General features: G+C 43.3%; 1 protein-coding gene across 1 annotated transcript in view; it reads left to right on the top strand.

The window, feature by feature from the left end:
- zgc:77151 (uncharacterized) overlaps window positions 1-24,284 on the top strand; it is a 44,599-nt gene that overhangs the window by 8,532 nt on the left and 11,783 nt on the right. Inside the window, exons 2-5 of the mRNA XM_006785146.3 lie at window positions 10,935-11,087; window positions 13,057-13,164; window positions 21,317-21,521; window positions 23,964-24,194. Coding sequence (XP_006785209.2) covers window positions 10,935-11,087; window positions 13,057-13,164; window positions 21,317-21,521; window positions 23,964-24,194 — 697 coding nt within the window. The remainder of the gene's footprint in view (window positions 1-10,934; window positions 11,088-13,056; window positions 13,165-21,316; window positions 21,522-23,963; window positions 24,195-24,284) is intronic.

Raw genomic sequence — 24,284 nt, 5'->3', positions numbered from 1 at the left:
TGGGCCTGCTGCAGCTGGTCTGCAGAGCTGCAGCAGCGGGTGGGGGAGGGCTGCTGGTGGTGGTGGGATAAATGGGGGAGGGCGTTCTGGGTGGGGTAGGGTGGGGGTTGTGGATAATCAACACAAGAGTGGGAATTTGTGAATATTCAGGGGGAAGGAGGAGGTGAAACGTCACAGCGGCTACAGGCCGAACAGGAAGGACTGGTTGATGTTTGGGAGCTGATCCTTCTGTGGAAAGAGCAGAAAATGAACTCGATTTTATTTTGTGAATCTTCGATCATGAGTAAATGGAGAGCAGCTGCACAGCCCGCCACACCCTGAGCTTAGACACTGAGCTCTCTTTATTTTTATGTGGATAAGAGGCTGGGTGAATGTGACCTCTGCCTGATTTATTTCAATTCACGCAATGTGGAAAAAACTCCAAACCACGCAGCTCTCTGCTGCTCCCTTTAATATCAGCACTTCAGTAGTTGGTGGACTCAAAGTTTAGCTCTGCAACAGAAACTTGGTCCCAAATATTTAAAGATTATTTTTTTAAAATGACCAATTTCCTCTTTCTTCTATCTTAAAGTTCATATCATACTTTACAGGGACTTGTTTGCAAGTTTATAGAATATATATACACATATGCACACATACACATATATGAAGTAATCGGTGTCTTCCTGGTGTCTGACTTTTAATATATTAACATAATCCTGCTTTTAAACAAATGTTCAAAGTATATTTAAAGTTAGGTTTTACACTTCTGTTGCCTTTCTCATGCATGTTTTTAACACTGAAGTGAATTCGATTTATCAGTTTTCTCCCTTTTTCTGTCTGTATAATGTTAAAAACAAACATGTATGGCTGTCACAAGTCACTAGTATTAATAAGTAAGCGAATAACAGGAACGTAGTCCCAAATAATTGTGTTAAAGAGTTTGGTGGTGTGTGTGCTTTTTTGTTTTTTGTTAGGGTTGATTGATCAAACGTTTTAAAGGCCTCTGTAGATGTTTATATAACCCTACAATTCAATTTACTGTAATGATCAATATTTCAATATTTAGTCAGTGATATTAAGGGAAACTTGGTGCTTTGATCATAATTAATCAGCCTAAATTTTCCCAAAAGGTTCCATAATACTTATTTAGGAAATTCACTGGCTTTTTGATATACGTCGATGTTACTAACTTGATATTCATTAATCCAGCTTATGAGACTCTCGAAGTGTATTTGTGATGATATTTGTCTTAGACATTCTAATCTTCTTCTTATGTTTGTAAATAATACTATAAATACAAATTTAGTGAGAGACTCAGCTAAAATGTGAAGTGTATTGTAATACTGTAATTTCCTTCACAGGGTTAACTTAAAAATTACAAGATTAACTGAAAATTCATTAGAAACTTTTCTTTTTTCCATTGCTTAATTTTTTTTATTATGTTTTTGTCGGGTATTTACATATAAAATTAAGTTGATCATCAAGAGAAGTTGCCAGCTGTCATAGGGCGAGAGGCGGGGTACCTGGACAGGTCGCCAGTCTGTCGCAGGGCCAACACACAGGGACAGACAACCATTCGCACTCACATTCACTCGCACATTCACACCTAGTGGCCATTTGGATTATCCAATTAACCTATCCCCACAAGAGAAGTAATTTAACAATGAAAAGACAAGTTAACTATACTCCAGTATTATATTAAATACTGTTAAATATTGATTAAATACAGAAACCTTGATATTAATATTATGCTTACTGGGTAACTGCCCCAATGTTTGCTGTTACTGTAGAAAGTTATTTCTTTCTTTACTCATTTCTAAAGTCAATACTGTTAGCCTGGTATCATGGAGCACGTTAGCTCCTGAAGGGCTTTTGGCAAAAACACAAAAAGACTACAGCTGCAGCTAGCTCTCAGTTCTGTTATTGGTGATGCTGCTAAACTAGCTGAATATGGTGCTGGTTATTTGGTAAAGTTAGCTGATACAAAGACAATTATAAAATGAAAAGTCAAGTTATTAGATTACCTCTGGGAGCTTACATTAATTTGTTGACTTAAAAAGCTTAGCTCATAAAAAATAGGTGTTAATTAACACTAGCTTGCCTGCTAACATTAGCCAGAAGAAAGCTAACATTAGCCAGAAGAAAGCTAGCAGTTAGGGTTGGATTTTTATCATAAAGACTGAACACTGCCTTTATAAATTGCTGATAGTTTTTTCCTGGTGAAAATCATCTTTACTTTTCACCAGATTAGCTTCAGAAAACTAATGTTGGCTAATTTGGCTAATATTGGCTAACCTTAGCTTCAGTGCTAACGCAGACTTTAGCATCTCTAAAATTAGACCTAGCTTGTGGATCTGAGAAGTGAAGCCAATATGGAAGTTGTTATAATTATTTAATAATATTAATATAAAAAAAATACTTCATTATGTTGTTGTTGTTTTTTCAAGCTTAAATATTTTAAATGTTTTTTGTTTTTGTTTTTATAAGTTTAGTAATAATTTAACCCTTTAAAACCAGTCAGAGCGGGCATGCTCAATTGTGCTCTAACTATTTTTAAATCTCTGTAGAACTGGAACCACGTAAGCTAGCACAATAATTTTTTTGCATTTGAAACCAGAGGAGTTGTACTTACATCTTATGCCATCAGCTTGTCCTCGGTCACGGTTTCCTTCCACACATAGCTTTGCAAAAATTGCATAAAAAGCACTTGCAGCAACAAAAACACAATATTCCAGAAACAGGCTTTGCCGATAAGATCAGCTGTTCATAACACTTCCTACTTTGGAATAGATGTCAGCTCAAACTATCGCATGTCCGTCATTACCTGCCTGAAACCGGAAGTGACGTCATTTTCCCGGAAAATGTAGTTTTTTACCTTCAGGGACTGTTTTTCTGTTTAGTTTCTGGGATGCTTAGAACTCAAATTGCACTGCTGGAAATTGTTTATTATGATGCATATGCTGTTTTGTTTTTTTGTTTTTTTTGCAAATTTGCATTACAATATTTATTTTCGTTTTCCTGCAGCATATAAAAATTGGTGTATCTCAAAAATAAAATTACAAATTTCCTGTTGTTGGAAACTATTTTGTGCAACTTTTGTATTTACAATTTTGAGGGATAAACAAAACGATTTTCAATTTTTTTTGTAGTTTATTGCAGTTTTTTGCAAACTATGGACTTAATGCATACATGTTATTAAAATTTGAGCTATAACGCTTGTATTGGTGCATAGCAACTTGAAATGCTCCGAAAAAATGACACTACAGCATGCAAAAATATAAAGATAAGCTCTGGCGGACTTGGTTCTGTGGTAGGTCTTAAAGGGTTAATTATTGAAAATGGAATCAGAGAATTTGAAGCTTTCATGAACCAGCACATGTCCACACCCACATAGCCAAAAATAGCTGAAAGTGTGTTAAATCAACATTGTAGTGGCAACTTTTATAGAGTCAACTCTGGATTCCTACACTGATGTTTTACTTTTTGTAGTTTTCTGAACCCTCAGTTATAATTGACGCAATGTTAGCTGAACATTAGCTGAACTTCAGATAATGGCAGTTATATAAAAATGTCTAATAGTGACCACAAATCTATAAAATGTATCAATGTATGCCCATAATTTCTGAAAATATACATAAAATTCTATATAACTGGTTTCTAAGAATAATAATGTGAAATAATTGAATGTTTACCCAGAGGAGGTCCGTGTGGTGCCGTAATGACGACTAATGCAAACTCATCTCCCCGTCAACTATAAATCAGTTACTGGCATCACCTGGTCGGCTATAAATGGACGATCAGGGCAGCTGTGACTCATTGTTATTCCAGTGTCACTGTCTGTTCATCCAACAGTTATTTAGCACAGATTTCAGCCATAATGATGAAAAGTAAACATTGTGCACAGACACACACACACAGATCTATATCTGTGGGTCAGTCACATAATTGTTGCAGCTGTAACGTGAGTATTTTGGGGCTTTAAACAGGAAGCTCATATGAAATCATTTTAATACAGAATGCTGACAGTTTGTTGTTGAAAACAACTGCAGATTATTTATTATCTGCAGCATCCACAGCCTTGTTTCTGTCAGGGAGAAATGTTTGCTGAATATTTCAGGTCGCTTGCAGCTTTCATGCTGCAGCTGTGGGGAGTATATTAGGTTTCATTCAAAGCTGTTGTAGATATTCTTTTTTTTCTGGCCTGTAGCTCTGAGCGGGGATCACAGAGCGGTGGAGGCTGCATGATGGATTCAGTATCAGCAAACGGCAGCATTTGTTTTCTTTTTTTGGTTTTTTACAGCTGCAGTATTTTCCACGTAGTGCTGTAAAATCTAGATCAGCATGTCTGCTGCGTTCTACATAAAACAGCACGCGTGCATTTTCCTTTCATTTTATCATCCTGCTGTTTTTAAAGATTTACGTCTTCAGGAACCAGCAGCGCCGAGAGGCACACAAACACAAAGTGCTGCGAAACACACGCACACATTATTGGATCTGGTCTCTTTTGGTGACGCCCACAACAATATATAGTAATCTTTGAATACACTCATGCTTTCATGATTTTTTTAAAACAACATCTGAGGAGAAATGTGTTCAAACTAGAGCTGAAATAAATCTCCCAGACTGAGAATACAAAGCAGCTACGCCTCTAATAAATCACAATATATGCAGGAAATGGACGTGCATACCAAGTTAGCGAGGCTGTTTAAGCAGATATTCCCCCAAATGCTCACATAAGTGGTGCTTGTGCCTGTTCTGTGATGTTAAGCTGCTCACATTTATACTTACAATTATCATTGTGAGTGTTTCAGTGGGTGATGGCTAAAGGAGCAGGTGCTAACTGGGCCTAAAACGAGCTAACAGAAGCTGCTGAGCGCTAACGAGGCGCTGCCTAATTTAGAAGTAGACTCGGGGGTTAGGCAGGAATGCAGCCTTTAAACAAACAGTCAGCATTCAAAATGGACAAATGTTTCACCGTGTGCATCGTCATCTTCTGCACATCAAAATACTTGTTTGTCATGCATCTGCTGTTTGTTCTGCGACATGTTACATGTCTGTGCTGCTGACTTTCACCTGAAAGTCCAGCTGCAGCCATCAAACAGTCTAAAATCTCCCTTTGCAGCGGTGATGCAGGTTATTTAAAATCGAATAATTAGAGACGTCTCGGTCTCGCCTGTCTTTAGCCAGTGTGTTTCAGACATGATGGATCTGTTTTTTGGGACCAGATGTAGTGCAGTGCTGTGTTTAAGGACATGTAACACACACAGGCACATTTCTGAGTCATTCATTGACACTGATGCGTTCCCAATGGCTCTTAAACATCAGGTTTAACCCCACGCGGCATAAATGTAGCCCCAAAACCAGCCGTCAGCTCTTTAAAATTCCTTTAAAAACAACACTTTGGTCTAATGCTTAAAGATGGAAATATGTTCATTTACTTTGTAAGTGTGTTTGGTTTTCTGCGACATGTGACCTGAATCATTCGCTCGATTAAGGAATCTATTCTACGTCGTGCTAATCCCACTTCCTACTTCCTGTCACAGCGCTCATGAGTGAGGCCTCAGTAAACAGCAGCGAAAGGAGCTCAGCAGTTAAAATAATAATGATAACCACTCACTTCTACACAAAAAGTCCAGTTTAAAGAAGCACTCGCATCCTTTTTCTCACCATGAAGCTTTTTGCCCATCAAACACTAGCCGTCTGCTAACGCGTGCTGATTGGTCGGTTTAGGATTTACCACAGCACACCCTCGCTCGATGATAAATAGATGGTATAGGCATAGCAAGACCTAACAGAAGCATCCAGGTGTGTGGACGAGGCAGATTTGGGATGGTTGAAGGTCACAGAGGTTCTCCGCTTCTGCTCGCTTCACGCGTTAAACCAAAATGGCGGATGCAGTAAAGCGGGTTAAGGTGCTGTGATGATGCTAATGCGAGCTAAAAACAATAAAGATTATCATTTAAACTTCAAACAGTCAAAAACACAGAAAAATAGATAAAGTGTTGAAAACAGGAAGTTTATTTTGATGTGTTTAGGGGACATCTGTAAATTGCAGTTTCACTCTGTTGGACAAAGAAAAGTTTATACCAACTATTCTTTTCTACATTGTGACCTGTAATAGAATAAAATATTTATTTTTAGAATGGATTCATTAAACATCCGACATATCAACACTATGTGTTCGTTATAGGCTCGTGTCAAGCAGTTAGATTTGTTTGACCGTTTTTATAACGATGACGTTGTCAGTGGAGAAAGTAATACTTTGTATATAGTATACGTAGTTGTGGTTATTTATACATCAGAAGCCCACTTCTGCAAAACGTCTCTGTGATCTTAATAAAAATAACCTGAACTGAAACTCTGATCAGAAGTGTGAGCCGGAGTTTCCTTTGTCCAACGCGCTAACACGTCTTTGAATGAGGCACTCTGAAGCAACTTTAAGCCCAAAAGCAGTTTGGAAACATGTTTTTTCATGTGAACATTTATGTTCTGAATCGAGTCGAGGTTGGTGCACGTTTCCTTTTCCTGTGGGTTTATCGGTGTGGAATAATCACACAGTCTGCTGACTGAAGCTGTGGCCCAGGATCCAAAATGGCAGCGCAGGGCCCTCCTGACGGGCACAGATCCGGTGGAGTTGCCTCCTTCGGTTTCCGAGGCGTGTTCGGGTTTTGTCGTTTCAGCTCTGGGTCTCTCACACAAAAACAAAAACGGTGAAATCAAAGCTGTGGGATTCTTCGCCCGGCGGTGGGGACAGTGTTGGCTTTCAGACGTATGAACGTGCTCCAGGTGTGCTCGGTTTATTGTTCCTGTCGTGTAAACACCCAGAACAGTGAGGGTCGGCTAAGTGGGCGGTAAGACGTATATTAAATGCTTATTAACAGCTTATTAATGTACATTAAGCGGCTAATGGTGCCGGTCTGTAACAGAAGGTGATTTCTGCTTCATTTAGATCACGTTATGTTTATTTAATGACATTAGAGATTCAGTGAGACATGGACGGTTGGCAAGAGACACGAGGAGACGTGGTCACGATGTCCTGGAGAAAATCTCTCATACTAATCAGAGACTTCATGTGCAGGGAGTTTTCAGCTTTCTTTGTCTAAATTAGAAACATCCTGTCTCAGACAGGAAACACAGCCGTGCATTTGTTATTTCCAGGCCGGACTATTGTAATTCCTTATCAGACGGCTCTAAAACTTCCAGCTCATCCAGAATGAATTGTGCCAGGACTGCAGGCGTGGCGTTCTCGGGTTTTCCATCTGTCTGTTTAGACGTTAACAATGGTGGATGTTCACATTAAACATGGTTATAGTTTCAGATAATGAGGTCAGCGTGTAAACGTTTAATCCCCGTGAGCCAAACACTCGGCTCCGAACGGTGTGATTTTTACAGAGATGAGGGGATTTCCCAAAGGTGAACTCCGCCTCTCGCCACGTGATGGTTTAGATTAGCTCCACCCCTCCCTCCACCCTGAAAGAGTTTAAAGGTGCAATCAGTAATTTTTTAGGTTATTTAATAGATAAAAAATAAATATAAGTGTTTAACTCATAAATAATGTAGTTGCATGTTTGAACGAACTGATGCATTGTCATAAACTTAAAGCGGGTTTGTGGATTGTGGAAGCCGCCATGTTGTCCCACCATCTTTGAATACAGCGGCTGTGAAGAGCATCTCTTTCCTGACGAGCTCGGTCTGAGTGGAGGAGAAGAGCAGCTGTACCAACAGCAGCTAACAGCAGCTAACTGCTGCACAAATGGCAGAGCTTACCAACAGTTCAGCCTGTCCTCAAAAACTCAGTTTGTCTGAATCACGTAATTCCTGTCAGACTGATGGTGTTGGTCGGGCGCTTCTCACGCAGCATTGTCAGCTGAGGTAAACGGGGGAGTCCACAATCTGCTCTGTAAATTTCATGATTTAAACTGTTTTTATATCAGTTTAAACCATGACACTGGCGCCACCGGACACTGGTGCCCGGTGGTGCCAGTGTCCGGCAGCCTCGCCTCTGTCAGTGCGCCCCTGGGTGGCTGTGGCTACAATGTAGCTGCCATCACCAGTGTGTGAATAGAGATTGACCAACCACGTGACTTTCGCGCATTGCATGTAGCAGTGACAATAATACTGTATGCTGTAATCGTACTGGGCAATTAGTGATACAAAACAACTGTTTTACCCTGTGAATAAAAGTATATGTTTTTGTCAATGTACCATGGTAATAACAGAAGCGAAACGCAATATTGTGTCAGGACAATTCACTATTTATGCACAATAAACAAAGGAGCGACAATTTCTGTTCAGCGCCAGACTTGCTTGTAACCTATATCACCAATTATGTTATGAAAAATGACGTATTAACTACAACAGAAGACTGACCTTTGAGGGAATGCTTGGAGCAGACTAACCTGTGAGCTGGATGTTCTGGGACGTTATATTTGGTCTTTGAATGGCTGCAATCCAGGCCATCCGTCGCCTCTTTTTACTTCAGAAACATGGCTCGAACAATTTCTCTTCAACGACGTAATCCGATAAAAAAAACGATCTCTTTACCCGTCGGCTTCCCGTGGCTGTCATGCGACCGGCTATTGCAGTTAATAACACAACAGCTTCTTGCCATTTTTTGTGTTTCTTTTTATCGCTGTGTAACTGTTTTCAATTGAAAGCCTGCGTGCGCTAGTACCTCTTGCCACGAGTTCCCAGAATTCTTTGTGGTTTTACCCCTGAATGACGTCACATTTTCAATCTCTATTGGTGGATGTGTAAAGCCCTTTGAGGTCCTTAGGGACTAAGTAAAGCGCTATACAAATACAGGCCGTTTACCATTTAAATATCATAGAACTGATAATGTGTCTGAACTGGGAAAAGTCTGCACTTCTGTCCTTTCACCAGTGCTAATGAGTGCTAACGAGTGCTGGTTGGTCAGGTAAAGATTTAAAGCGGCGCTTCTTTACAAGGATGACTGTGTGTGCAGTTAAAGCCCAACAGAAAGTTCAGTGTGCTGGTTTTGTTGGTTCAGGTAACTGAAATCCTCCACAGCTGCCGGCTTCCTGCCCCAAATCAAAATGGCGGCTGCTGTGACATCCTGTATATTCCAAGGACACTTGCCTAAAATCTAGAATTTATTTATTTATTTAACTTGATCTATTTTCTCAGACACTTCTACCACAAAGATTTCCAGAATAAAACAGTTTATCACACAGAATTGACTTTGATGCTCTACAGCTGAGATCCTGAGACGACCAAATGAGGGACTTCCTGTCTCTGTGACATCATACAGAGCTAAAAAAAAATGCTAGAAACTGAGCCCTTGTTCTTTCTGTTTTCAAAGTTTTCAAAACAGGAAGTGCAGAGATTAGGTGTTTGTAAGTATTTAGAAGTTCTCTGGCCCCGCCCCCCTCCTTTTTTATGAGGGGTAGCCAGTAAGATTTGACCCGAACACAACAGGAAGGTTAAAAGAGAAGCAGAAGCTTAAGCGGCTTCTTTCAGGACAGTACATGAACAAGGCTCAGTATAAGACAAAGGAGGATTATTTCAAACTGGCTCATGCAAAGCCTCTCGTGTTAGAGCAGATCAACTTTAACATATCTACAGGTGATGATGTCAGAAACTCAGAGCTCAGAGTTTTTATTTTGGCTCCGGTCAGATTCACAGCTTTGAGTACGACTTGGTCACATGGCTGCAGCCGCTCGCAGGAACAGTTTGGAGTAACGCAGCAGGCTGAATGATTAACTACAGCAGATTTATGGTGGCTTCCTCCTAAACGTGTCCTTCGTGCTGCCGCAGGTGAAAGAGAAAGTAAAACCACAGGAAAACGCTGCTGCAGCCGCCGTTTGTGTGTTTTTAATGTGTCAGCGAGTTTCTGGCATTTTAAATCAAACTTTGAACGTTTCCGTCACTCAGAGGCGTTTAACGTGTCGACAGTCTCTGAGTGGAGTTTCCATGCGGGAAAAGATGGCACGGCTCCATCATCAGTGTCGATGTCAGAGGTGTGCAGAGTTTATGGCTCAAACAAACCCTTGAACATGTGGGCAGACTCTGAGCTGTTTCCTTTGACTCCATCACTGAGGTATCGGCAAGTCTAATATTAGGTCTGTGAATTGTTGCAGCATTTATTGACTTCAAAGAGCCTTGATGTGTTTATGGGTCTGAAGTTATTTTACAAAAATAGGAATAAGGTCTGAAGATTGTGGTTTTTGGAGTGTGTCATTCGGGCTGGTTTGTAGCCTCGGTGATTGTTTAACCCAGTTTAACCTGCAGGACCACCAGAGACGGCTGCACAGTAGGAAGATGAGCCACACGGTCATATGAGCCTTTAGATTTTACCCAGAATGCACTTGAACAGCTCAAACATCCAGGACACCAAAGCTTATTTCAGACGGACGTTAAACTGCTTCCTCCGACAGATCCTGTGACGCTGACGATTTTATTGCAGCTTAAATGTGTTTTTAAACTCTGAAATTTCAGTGGTTAACGTCTAACACGTCAACGTCCCGTAACTCTGAACATTTTTATTGTGCAAAGGTAGAAATTCATGAAATGTAGTGACGTTAATGTCCAGGGATAAAATCAACTGATTCTGAGGAGTCAGCTGATTTTAAAGTTTTCTCAGATCTGTTTGGTTTTATGAAGCAGCCTGTGATGCATTTAAATGGCTTCTTTGTTAAAACACTTCAGTGTGATGTTACAGGAAGTGTCCCTGAGAGGACGGGATCAACTTCACACAAAAGATTTTCAGTTTGAATTTTGATGGGCTGATAAATGTGAAACAGTGAAACCGTGTCGTTCGTCGTCATGTTTTCTCATCCTTCTTTCTTTCATGTCAATAAATTGTTTTCATAAACACATTTTACTCTTATTCTTTGACTGTTATTCGATTGTTGTGTTTACATGAATGACTGTGATATAACTCTCCTGTGGGGTGAGGTTCAGGCTGTAACTCTGTTGTCTGTCTCTCTCAGTGGTTGGGTGCTCCCTCCTGCCAGCGAGGCAGTTACGCCTTCTACAAGTCGGTTAGCAGCCGAGCTCAGCCCGACGGGCCCGTCCAGGTGTGGAAACTCGGCGAGTTTTACTTCATCCGCTGTGGACCGCAGGATCCTGTGTGCATCGCCGAGGTGAGAAAGCTTCACCGAGACTGAAAATGTCTCCTGAGCTCGCCGTTTGGGTTTCTGGAGGGAAACTGGACCGTGTCCTGAGGGTGGACGTTGAGAGGCGGTGACGTGGGGCGGAGGAAGACTCTAAACAAGGGGAGGAGCTAAAACTGAGCCGGACCCGAGCAGAACGGGTCTCTGAGGCACCTGCCAGTTTATATAAATATGAATGTTAGCATTTAGCATCGCAGCCACTAAGCCTTCATATAAGGACGGCAGATATGAAGCTGTGGGAAAACTCGGCTGTCCCGCTGTTGCTCCACAGACAGCCAATCAGAAACAGGGATTTATTAGCTGTTTCTGTGTTGAGCTCAGAGGAGAAATTTTTAAAACTCGCTTTGGAACAAAAACAAGAAAAGTTTGACTTTTTTGGTGTTTTGAGCGTCGGTGACGTGAGCACAGAGAAGGATGTTGCAGCTCCTCAATGTTAGTTTGAGATGAGGACGTCAGCCAGGTGGCCGCGCCCTAATAATGTGAACTGAAAACCTTCTGTAGATGAGCTTTACCTCTGAGGTCCTACACTTCCCATAATGCATGTGTGTGACATCACTGAGTCGGGCCGACCACGATGAGTAAACCGCGCCAACGCTGCAGATCGAGCCTTAAATGTGTCGCCATCCTGCTTCCTGCCTTACGTGAGCTAATCAAGACTAATATCATGTTTTATTGAGTCCCACGGCGACGCTAAATTTAGTCAATTTAGGTCGTGGGCTGAGCCAGTGAGGACTCGTGTAATGAGATTACTTCGTATTTAGGCTGATGGTATTGATGGAAGCTAACGAAGGCTTTTTACATACTGAGGCCGTATCGGTCACTCGAGCTGCCAGTGTGAAACAAGCCGTTTGAGCTCCTCCCCCTTTGAGCCAGGTCACTTATGATTGGCAGCCCCTCGTGAACAGTGGAGCTCAGAGCTTTAAATGGAGAACTTGCTGCTTACTTCTCATTCTGTTGCTCTTAATCCAAAGTGAAGTTGGCACATTAAACCAATCAGCTTCGATGGTCAGGAGAGATGCATAGTCAAAGGTTTTCTGCACATGCTCATTAGCATTTTTCTCTGTGGTTTAAGCCTCAGGTTTCAAATCGACACCTTAAAAGAAAATAAACCTTTAATCTGTCTTCTGGTTTTCATGGTGAACCTTCGCCCAGTTTCAGCGTCTCCTCTGTTTTTGGTCTCCGCCAGCTTCTAATAGAAGTATCAGAGAAGAGCTTTACTTTGAGCACCACATGTGACAAAGCAAATTATCAGACTGTTTATTTTATTATTGCTCGTTAATAAAAGTGTGAGGATGTTATATAATTTCAGCAAAAACTCAGTAAATCTGAAACCTGTTGAAACGAGAGCAGCTTCAGCAGAGACACAAACCCAGAGCTGGCTGCACACCAGCAGCATGCTGGGAGGGGGAATGGGACCAGGCCACAGGGAGGCTGCAGGGTCGATCCAGGATCGTCTCAGTGTGATGAAGTCGTTCGTAAAATGTGAAGATTTTTGGTTTCGCTTTCCTAGAAAAGGCTGTGTGCAGTTTTATTCATGTTCAGGTCTTAAATAAATGTTTTCTGTTTTTCTGAAACCAAAAAAAAAAAATCACTTGAACTCATGTTGGGGGCTTCATGTGTTTGTGTGCTCCTCCCCCTGCGTGACTCTGCACGCCGTGAAGCGCTTCAGCTCCGTGCACGCTCGCGTAATGTTGTCTGCTGCCTGTGCCGGGACAAAGCGTTCCCGCAGGTGCACAGTCGAGGTGTGAAAGGCTCAAATTCAAAGGCTCTGCTGTGATAATCGATCAAGCTGATGGTGGACAGACTGTTTAACGTTTAGGGCCTCGGTATCAGCGACTCGGCTCGAAGGCAGTCGTGGTTTTAGGCTTCTGTGTGGAGGCTGTAAATGTAATAAATCAGTCAGAACGATTGAAAAATAAACGTCGTTCATGTGCATCAGGTGACCTTACTGTGGGAGGACCAGACCCGGCGCCACCTGCTGGCCAGCGCCAGACTCTACTTCCTGCCTGAGGACACGCCGAAGGGCCGGACCAGGGAGCACGGAGAGGTGAGTCACCTCCCTGTCAGTTTGTTTGTGTGAAGTGCAGGTGTATCCCCACAGCGCCGCCACGGCCTGAAGCTACTGATGATGCTTAAGGCTGTGACAGCCGTGTTCTTATTTATGGATTTAAACTTGCATTCCTGCCAACGCCAGCTTTTACTTTCTCATCTGTTTTTGGTCTTTATCAGCTACCGTAGCTCATTTTAATGTGCTTCATCTCTGTGTCCGGCTCCCACCAGACTGTGGAGAACAAAAAATGCCAGTTTTTGTTCTCCACCAGCTTCTAACAGGAACATTTGACCTTAGCTACAAACCAAGTGCTTGCTTATAGACATGTGACGTATAAATTCATATATATACATGAAATTGGTGGAACTGGTGCAAACAGTTCATGCGTTCTTCTTGTCTTGTTTGGACTGTTGCTGTTCCTCTTTTACGCGTCAGCTTCCGATCTCGTATCTTTCCTGTTTCAAAGCCTCTTCATTGGCTTCCTGCTGGCTTCAGAGTCAGTTTTAACCTTCAGCTCTTTCCCCATATAGACGAGTTTTGACCACTCAGTGTATATATATCCACGAAGTCGTGGTTTGATGACCATTAGAATAGTTTCCAGGTTTTTCCAAGGGTAGCTGCCTGGTGCAAACCCAGTCGTTTGGTTCTGTTAGCAGCCTGAAATATGTCAGAAGCTGCTCAGCTCACAAAGGGTTCCTCCTGGTAGGATTTCAGGGGGTGAAGAGTACACCAGAGGATATCTCAGAGCTTTTATTGACTCACTCGTCTAATCGATCCCTTCGGTTTTAAAACACGAGGACTTCGGGCCCTCGAGGTGGTGGCTCACAAACTCTGGGAGGAGTTTTCCTCAGTTATTCTTTGTTTTGGACTCAGAGGTTCGGAGCTGGTCTAAACGGGAGTGCCGAAGCCTTTGGGTAACTATGCGTCCGACCTTGTGGCGTCCGTGTGTCTGATTTATTGTTTTATCTGTTTTTCCTCCGTGGCCTTGTCTGTGAAAGTAGCGTTATGTATCAACTTTCCCTCACGTTTGAATCCTGATGACTTGACAGGAGATATCCACGTGTATACGTCAGGTTTAAAAACACATTTAAGCTCAGCTAAAAACTGCAAATCAACTTTGATCCAAGTCAAAGTCTGAGGATCAGCGTCACGCTTCAAATAAACAGCAGCAGAGAAACAGAAGCTTGTTTCTGACAATTCACCAAAGGGAAAATGTAAAAAGTGCATTCTGGGTAAACTTTGTGTGACAGGCGACTGCTCAGAAAAATTTACCAACATTTTAAAACCAGACTCATCTTCTGGCCCTGATTCCCTCTGGATTGATATCAATGTTTGGATCAATATTTCCCTCACACTCGCTCATGTGAGTCATTTCCAACCCGAACAGGAGATCTAATCTCTCCATTGAGTCCGGGGTCGTTCACCTGGAATAGCTCCCCTAGAACGTGACCACGACACATCCCAGTCAGATACCCGAACCAGCTCGAGTGGCTCATGTCGATGTGACTTAGACTCCAGCAGGGAGTCTTTGCAGAGCCTGCAGTAAACCACCCAAGTTACGTCCCTGACGCTTTTCCACGTCTTCGTACGTTCCCTCTCGTCCCGTATCAAATGCATCTCGTTGAATCCTCACACTGAGGGGATGATCGTTATGCTCTCAAGGATAAATTCAAACACTGCTGTGGAAAAAAGCTGGAAGCGCGCAGGAAGAATCGATGGCACTGAACAGAACAGTCGCAACAGCTGCAGACGGCGTCAACCCGACGTGTAGTTGCATCTCCCGGGAAGTGGACGCCAGCTTATGGCGCCCAGCGACGCGTCAAAGAAAACCTCATTTCCACCGTTTACATCCACAATTTCGTTCTTTCGGCCATGATCTCGTGGTCACAACTGAGGATAGGAAAGCAACGGCTGAGTCGCAGATGTGATGGAAATCTCTGCTGTAACTTTCTGATATAGTCGACTTCCATCCATCGTCCCGCTCCTGGAGGAGCTTTAATTTGAAAATCAGGGGCAGACATCCTGAATCGCTGGAAAATGTGAATTAAAAACAAAACTTTTGCCTCACCATCTTCTACGTTGAGGGCCTGTAACTGCAGATATTTGAAGTATGAAGGTAAAATTGGCTTCATTAAATATTCTAATAATTGCCCTTTAATCTCCATCTTTGGTCTCCATCAGTGTCTCTGCGGAGAAGAATTCCTGAGTGAACGTGCTTCAACAACATCCATTAGTAACCTTGTCGCAGGAACGCTGCCTCCTTCTCTTTTTAATCCAAACACTGCGAGCAGGCTGACCTTCGGACGGCGTCTCCTCGTGCTGATAAAAAAAGTCTTAATGTGACTTTTTTCTTCTCTGCTGCTGAAACAAACGAGCATTCAGGAGCAAACGTTAACGATATTTTCCATCTGCTCTCCGCGGCCCGATATCGTTTCACGATCAGCTTAATGACGCGCTGGTGTCTGAGGGCACGAGTTACATACAAGTGCTGGATTAAAAACGAGCAGATGTCAGAGGAGAGAGAGAGGGTCAGATGTGTTTTTGATTAGCACAGTTCACATGCAGGCTGCAGCTCAGCCTCCACATTATGAAAAGAAACCTCTGGGAATGAGGCTAATGCATTACCCAAATGTAAATCCTGTGACTCGTCTGCAACCAAATTTTCCACATTTTCAGCCGGGATATTCCACCGTAGACGAAGATGTTTGCAGAAAACAGCTTTTTATGGGACCGGCTGCTTTTAAAATGAGAGATTTTTACTTTAACTCGATAAGTTTAATCAGAAAGCTGAATTCTGCTGATGCTGCTCATCTGTCAGGACAGTGTGTGATCATTGTAATAAGAAGGTAGTGAATTATTTTACATTCAGTTTACCAATGTTTTTAAAACTATATGAGGGAAACAAAATCACATCCACACAGCCTGTGGGAGCTACAGCCGACCTCTGACCTAACCACAGCTCTCTAGGCACCTAACCTGAGTTCATTAACCCTTTAAATCCTCAATCATTGCTGTAGGTTTCCTTTTCTCTCCTGAGCCGTACAGAAGATGGTAAACGTGGTCACACGACACCAGCCGGCCGTCAAACACAGTGCGGACACGGTTCTGCGCCAACGTCCTGCCTGTGATTTCTCCACCACAGCCTGCATGAAATTCACCAGTTTGTCTGCAAATACTCGCAACTCACTGAAACTGTGGAAGTGCAGCGCAAACATAAACTGGACGTTGGCCTTCAAAGTAAAAGTTGTCTTACTGCTGCCACCGACACGTTTCACAAAGAAACTTTTATTTTGAAGGTGCAGCATCATCATTTCATTCTCAACCAGTCGGCCGCTGGTTTTCACGTGGTTCCAAACTCGGGTTGGTTTAAAAAAATAGATTTTCCCAATTCAAATAGATTTCAGAATAAAGTGAAATCGATTCATTAAATCCTGAATCCATTTTTAATTATAAATGCATTTTCCCAGAAACGCCAGAATCTCAGGTTAAAGCACGTTTACAGTTTTGCTTCCACCACGATAAACTCACACTCCTGCACAGCTCTCTCTCTCTCTGTACTCAGGGACCAGTATTATGTCTCCCGTTGTGAACAGTGCTGTTGGCCGCTGTGGTTTGTTTTGTTTTTTTAATGACCTCTGAGAAGAAAAAGCCTCATTTCTGCTGTTCAATACCAAAGACATATAACTTTTTAAAATGATGGCAAATTGCAGAACATTGCTCGGCTTCACTTCAGCAGCATCAGGTAATCTTTATATGATGATTTGTGTCTTTCTTGTTTCATGTCTTAGGCTGATGGTATCATGTCTTGTTTTATCCTCAGTTACTTGGACCCGAAGTCGTCTGTGTGACGCTCACACCTCTGATAAGTGTCAGCTTTGTTTTTATACATAGATATAAAATATGCATACGTGCTGATAAATGATCAGAATTATAATATTCTGAAAATTGTCCGAGTCAGAATTGAATCAGATCAATTACAGAGATCTAAATCGACACCCAACCCTGACCAGTCTCCAGGCCTGCGTGACTGAGACGATGATGATGGTTTTATTGTCTCAGCGGTTCCTCGAGTTTCTGACTTTGGGACCTGAGGAGCGTTTGGAGGCGGGCATTGAAGGTTTGTGTCTCAGTGAGTCTTCAGGACTCGTGGTGGTGTTGGACGCAGAAGTGCTGGAGTGACGCTTGCGTGCTGCTTCACGTGTTCATTATCTGTGCAGCCGGTTAGCTGACGTTAGCAGAGCGGCTTTTATCCGCTGAGCGAGTTCTCGTTGAACCAGCTGAGGTGCAGGACAGGACGTGTTGTGAGTTAGATAAGGAAACAGGAAGTGTAACACGGCTCTTACACTACGAAAAATAAATTCCTGCCTCTCAGACTCTCGTCTCCTCTCGCAGGACGAGTGATTTCAGATGTGGAAGCTCGGTGCGTCTTTCAGTCGAGGGTTTTGTTTATTCATGACTCCTGCAGAGCTCCTCCTTTGCGGTGTTAATGAGCTCTCACCTGGCTGCAGCCCAGGGGGCGGGGAGGGGTGCTGGAGTTTTTTAGAGGCGGGTTGGGCTCTTTTGTCTCTGCCTGAAGGACGCAACAAGATCACAGCTGACGAGCCGGGAGGGGAGGAGGCCTCTGCGGCTGCAGACTGGACGATCGGTGACTCGGATGTTTGTGGGCTTCTTTGATTCAGTGAAACTTCAGTGACTTCATATGTAAATGAGCTGCAGTTGGCCTCGTTTGCATAAAGTGCAGCGCATCTGAGAGCCAGATCAGCAGAAACGTGCTGCTTGTTTAATGTTTGATTTGAGGTTAAAATAACATCGCGGGCCTGCTTTTAATTAAGCTTCTGTGTCTCATCCAAACCCAGAGGGACCCGAGTGTTGGCTTGAATTCGCTGCAGTAGCTGATCTCATTACGGTCTTTGCACCACCCGTGTTGTGACCTGATGGCTGCTCTGATCCTGCTGCAGATGTTTACACTTTTGTTCCCTGCTCATTTTTTATTATTTTGTCTCTTTTTCACACAAGCTTTGAGGTTAAAATTGACTCCTTCACAGCTCATCCCTCGGTTTTATTTTGAAAGGCCTGTGAGCCAGCAGCGTTTTTATCAGTGTGTTTAAACTTTTTTAAATTAATTAAAAATACAACCTTAAAAAGCTTGCACTCACCACAACGCCACCCTGTGGTCCAAACTGGTATTGCCTGACAGCGCAGCCCAGCTCCAGTTCGGCTTCAACTGATATCTCCTCAGAGCAGCACATGGGTGACTTTTCTTATTCTCCTGATATCGTCTGTTAATCCTGGAAGATTTAATTACTAATTAATTCCCCTTAAAGCCTTTTTTAAAATCAAAAACAGAGAAAAAATATAAAAAATGTAACAAAGTAAAACTAAAACAGGAATGAACAGACAGTTTGTACAGGAAGTTCAATGTATTGAAGGGACATGAAAAGATGGGCAAAAACCAAATGAGAGCAGATATGAGGTCAGGTCTGGTTGCTTTCTAACCAAGTTTAAGATTATATGCAAAGAGTCTGTTTAATGGGAATAGTGGAAGCTGTGTGTTTTTGTACAGATAGTACCGGACGAGTTAGACCCAGCCGGCTTTAACTGGAGTAGATTCACATCCACTGGTGGACGCTGCCGCTGTGGGGTCATCGTATCGGCTTCTAACACCATTTTAACGGTTTCTCAGTCCGGCAGCTCTGAGATTATCAGATTATTCAGGGGAGACGTTGCAGTTTGAAAAGATGAGATTTTGTCTGAGCGGCGACACCTGTCGTTCAGGAGAAAACCGAAGTGGTACAAAGCTGTGGCAACGTCACCGCTGACGTGCAAAGCCATCAACGGAGTCATCTCACCCTACCCCGCCACCCCCTCTATCACCCCAGCCCTCTGCATCATCACAACATCATGGAGTCTCTGCCTGCTAACATACCTCGTAAAGGTCGTACACCCATCCTTAACCCTTTAAGACCTACCATAGAACCAAGTCCACCAGAGCTTATATTATATTTTTACAGGCTGTGGAGCCATTTTTGGGAGCATTTCAAGTTGACATACATCAGTACAACCATTATAGCCCAGATATTAATAATATGTCTGCATTAAGTGCATAGTAATTACATAAATTGCAAAAAAGTGCAATAAACTACAAAAATTTAAAATCATTTTTGTTTTTTAACATATATTTCTAGTTAGAGAAATTTAAGAGGCTTATCCCTCAAAACTGTAAATACAAAAAAGTTGCACAAAATAGTTTCCCACCACAGGAAATTTATTTTGAGTGTCTTCATAGTTTTATTTTTGAAATACACCAATTTTTATATACTGCAGGAAAAACGAAAATAAATATTATAATGCAAATTTGCAAAAAAGCAGCATATGCATCAAAATAAACTATTTCCATCAGTGCAATATGAGTCCTAAGCATCCCAGAAACCACACAGAAAGTCATAAAGTCAAAGATAACTTTTAAAAACACCAGTATAGGCTCATGAGGCCCTGATGGTAAAAAACTACATTTCCGCAAAAATGGCGCCACTTCCAGTTTCGGGCAGGTCATGGCGGACATGAAAAAGTTTGCGCTGACGTCTATTCAAACGTAGGAAGTGTTATGAACAGCTGATCGGATCGGCAAAGCGTGTTTCTGGAATATTATGTTTTTGTTGCTGCAAGTGCTTTTTATGCAGTTTTTGCAAAGCTATATGTGGAAGGAAACTGTGACCGAGGACAAGCTGATGGCATAAGATGTAAGTACAACTCCTCCGGTTTCATATGCAAAAAAAATTATTGCGCTAGCTCACATGGTTGCAGTGCTACCAGGATTTAAAAATAGTTATGCAAAACAGAGCGTGCTGCTCTGACCGGTTTTAAAGGGTTAAAGCAGCCCTCTCCATTTATCTGAGGTAAAAACAAACAAACTGTAGTTCCTCTAACGTCCACTTGAGGCTCCAGCGGTGAGTCCGTCCTCACAGGCTCAAACTTTAAAACGTCCAAATTTTCAGCAGAAATAAACACGTTGACAGCCTGCTACGAAAACCAGATTCTGCGCCTTCGTATCAACCACACCGCGCTGAATTTTTATCTAACGCCAACTGTGAATGTTTAATTTAAGCTTAACATTTGCATTGTTATGTGTGATGGTGAATAATTGGCCCACAAAGATGTGAAACTCGGCTTTTTATCAAACAGGACACACCGGATGTTTCTGTGACCGTGTCGTCAAAGGCAACGTGATGCCAACAAAAGTATAACTGTTCTCTTTACATTAAACAAACTCAGTGAAAAGCTTTAAACGTAGCTCCAGCAGTGTGTTATTCACCAAAACATGAAAACATCTGAGTCCTGCACGGACGTCTGCCCGCCGTAGTAAACTTCCTCTTTCATTTTCAGGTGTTGCGTCACTTTGACTTACACATCATCACTTGTCTCTGAGCAGCAACTCTAAATGTCGAGACGAACATGAGAAGCTGACCTGTGGCAGAGCCAGAGGGCCTGCGGTTAAAACTTCAGCAGCGTCAAACTATCAACGACGCTTTAATGGAGACGGGCGCTAACAAACACGAGACGGAAAAGTGGATCTCAGCTCAGGAAAGGCGGTGCTGCCCGTCACGAGTTGGTGTCAGAAATCTTATGAAGCTTAGTGAAGGGCCGACCCTCGAGCATCAGTCGTGTTAAAGCGGCGCCTCAAACACCTTTTTAAACATCTAATCATCTTTTTTTACTGGAGAGAATCATTTTGAAGGGTTTCTCCTTTTTAGTTCAAACTGGTTCATTTATTAGAAACTCTGCTTTAAATCTTTAAGCCGACTCCGTCTTATCTCCCTCGCTCTCCTCACGTAAAAGTCAAGACTCCAGCGACAAACCAGTCGAGGCGTTTTCTTCTATTTGCACACGTCAGCGCTCTGTTTGCCTCCATGTTTGAACACAAATAGGCAGGTGATCGTTTGACAGGTGCTGTAGAGCAATGTTTAAAGCAGCACTTTAATCAAACTGATGGGGTTTGTTTTTCTCACGCTCACCTTCTGCTCTTAAAGTGATGCTCAATCCAAGTTTGGTGCCTTCAGAGTACAGTGGCTCGATGTCAGCCTGTCGAGCGTTAAATGGTTTGAAGCAGACGATAACTTCAGCGCTCAATCTTCTGTTTGTGTCTGATCAGGATGAAGTTCTGGCGGTGTCCAGGAAGATGGTGGTGCGGGTGGAGGACCTGGTGCAATGGTCGTGTGCGCAGCCGGCAGGTTGGAGCAGCAGCCTGAAGGCGTTGGTGTGCGGGACCAACGGCCTCCACAAACCTCCGCAGAGCGGCGACGGCAGCAACGGCACGACGGACAAAAGCAGCGAGCCGCTCAAAGACAAAACAGAGAGTAAGAAACTCAGACTCTCTGCAGATGTTTGCAGATGTGAACCAGAGCCAGTTTGTCGGTGTGGAAATGCTGCCGGTCACACTCCTGTACATGTTCCAGCCTCCCTGTTAGAGCTACTTTTATTTTGAAAGGTCAGCAGTGAGGCAGCTAAAGCAGCATTAAAAGAACAGAATCATTGAAATTATGGTTAATCTGATGGATTCAGTGCTGTGGTTATTTAGACGTACACAGAGAGAAGGCATAAAACTATAAATTAGCCCAAAATAATCTAAACATTTTATCCTGATTAGCCTGCATGTGTTTTGAAAACTCTTGGGTCTCTATCCTGGATCATCTTCCTGTGTATTTCCTGTATCCAGAGGAGTTCCTCAGGGCTTCACAGTGGGACCACTGCACTTCCTCATAAAGAACTGGCCACCCACCCAGAGATCATTGTATTTGTGTTTTTGTGCATATAAACATGTTTTCCCGATTTTAGAAACCTTTATCAGTCCTTATTCTGAATTTGATCAAATTTCACTTTCCAGCTTGCTGAGCAGAGCGAACAGGATGTTCAGTGCTCTTTACTTCCTGTACCCAGAGGAGTTCCTCATGGCTCCACACTTGGACCGCTGCTGTTTTCCGTGAACACGAGTAATTTTATCATTATAAAGATCATCTGTGTGATGTTATACAGATGGCTGTCAATGCCTGGTTATGCTGGAGGTTTCTTCCTGTTAAAAGGAGTTTTTCCTTCCCACTGTCGCCAAGAGTTTGTTCATAGTCTGATTGGTTTTGTAGTATTTTAGGGTCTTTACCTCACAGTATAAAGCACCTTGAGGCAGCTGTTATTGTGATTTTGTGCTATAAAATTTAACTGAATATGTTGTGACCAGTTTTTATGCAGACACGTCTTTTGCTTATTAAAGATGTTCTGAGGTAAATATTGATTAAATACTTCTCTGGGTGCTGTGGTTGGACCCGGACTTGATGCCTGAACATGATGGCGATGGCGTCACGATGGCGTCACGATGGCGATGGCGTCACGATGGCGATGGCGTCACGATGGCGATGGCGTCACGATGGCATCATGATAGCATCACGATGGCATCATGATGGCATCACGATGGCGATGGCATCACGATGGCGATGGCATCACGATGGCATCACGATGGCAATGGCATCACGATGGCGATGGCATCACGATGGCATCACGATGGCGATGGCATCACGATGGCGATGGCATCATGATGGCGATGGCATCACGATGGCGATGGCAACATGATGGCGATGGCATCACGATGGCATGGCGATGGCATCACGATGGCGATGGCATCACGATGGCATGGCGATGGCATTACGATGGCATCACGATGGCGATGGCATCACGATGGCATCACGATGGCGATGGCATCACGATGGCAATGGCATGGCCGATGGTGATGGCGATGGCGTCACGATGGCGATGGCGATGGCGTCACGATGGCGCGCACTAATATCCACTGTGGCCTAAATGTGCTCTGGTACTTGAACTCCGGTGGTTCGGGTGAAGAAATCGGCAGCTTATTTCTTTAAACTTACACTTGAAAGTTTTGTGGTTAAAATAAAACGAATATTTGCTCTGAAATGAAAAAGTAACAGATTACTGTTTAAGAAAAAAGGATGGAGGGAGGTCACACACATGCTCACACGTTCTAAACTGAAGAACGATTACAGGCGTCTGTAGCAGGGAAACGTTGGTGACGTCGGTACTTTCATGGCGCCAAAAAAACGCCAAATGTAAATCTCGATTCTGTGTCCAGGTGAGGAAACTCGTAGCAAGTTTAATACCTGTGCTGTGGAAAGAGAGTGCACGTTTCCCACTGATGGGATTTTAACCATGAGTCTCAGCCTGGGTGGGTTCTTGTTTATCTCTGTGCATACATGTTTAATAAAACCATAATCAGCGTGTCAGAGTGGGTTAAAGGGTTTTGCAGAACGAGCTGGTTTATGTGGAGCGAAGCTGCTTCTTTATCTTTCATTGTTTTTCTGTTCTGTGTCGGCTGCGCTGCAGGTCAGCTCACTGAAAAGGAGGTTTTTAATCCAGAGTCCTGAGAAAGGAAGCAGGACGCTGTTTGCATGTTTATGAATGCTGCCGACTACCTGCAGCACAGTTGAGCCTTCTTTGTAATTTCAGAGGTTTCCCAAACAAATCGGATGTATTTGAGGGTGACGGCTACAGAAACGTCAAATTAAACATCTCAAAAGTGCCGCCCGGTGTTTGCAAACACCGCCGGCGCCTGCACAGCGGTAATCAGTAACCGGGATACTCGTGTTTGTCGTGTATACAGAGACGTTCAGAGCCCGGAGACAAATCCGGGGCCTGACGGAAAGTGGGAAGCGCTGTGTTTGCAGAGCATAACGGAGCGAACGAGTTAAAGCCACCGAAACAAAAATAACCCCACCTGTGTCTCCTCCCCTCAGACGGCCCGGCGGAGCACCACGCTGTCAAAGTCATCAGCTACCCCCAGTACTGCCGCTTCCGCTCGCTGCAGCGGCGCATCCAGGACGGAGCGAGGGGGTCTGCCCTGCAGGACCCCCACCTGCTGGCGCTGGGAGGCATCAAGGTGACGCCCAACACCCGAGTCATGTACTGCAGGGACACCTTCAACCACCCGACGCTGGAGAGCAGCTCCGGCTTCTCCTGGCAGTTCAGTGAGTGTCAAATGTTGATGATTAAAATGTGCTGACAGCGTTTGTGTGCGATGAGTTTAAATCATCAAAATAAGAAGCATCACGTTCTGG

Source organism: Neolamprologus brichardi, chromosome 10 (genome assembly GCF_056152115.1).
Source record: "Neolamprologus brichardi isolate AB-2024 chromosome 10, ASM5615211v1, whole genome shotgun sequence".
Classification (NCBI taxonomy): domain Eukaryota; kingdom Metazoa; phylum Chordata; class Actinopteri; order Cichliformes; family Cichlidae; genus Neolamprologus; species Neolamprologus brichardi.
This window is presented reverse-complemented; position numbering and strand designations above follow the sequence as displayed.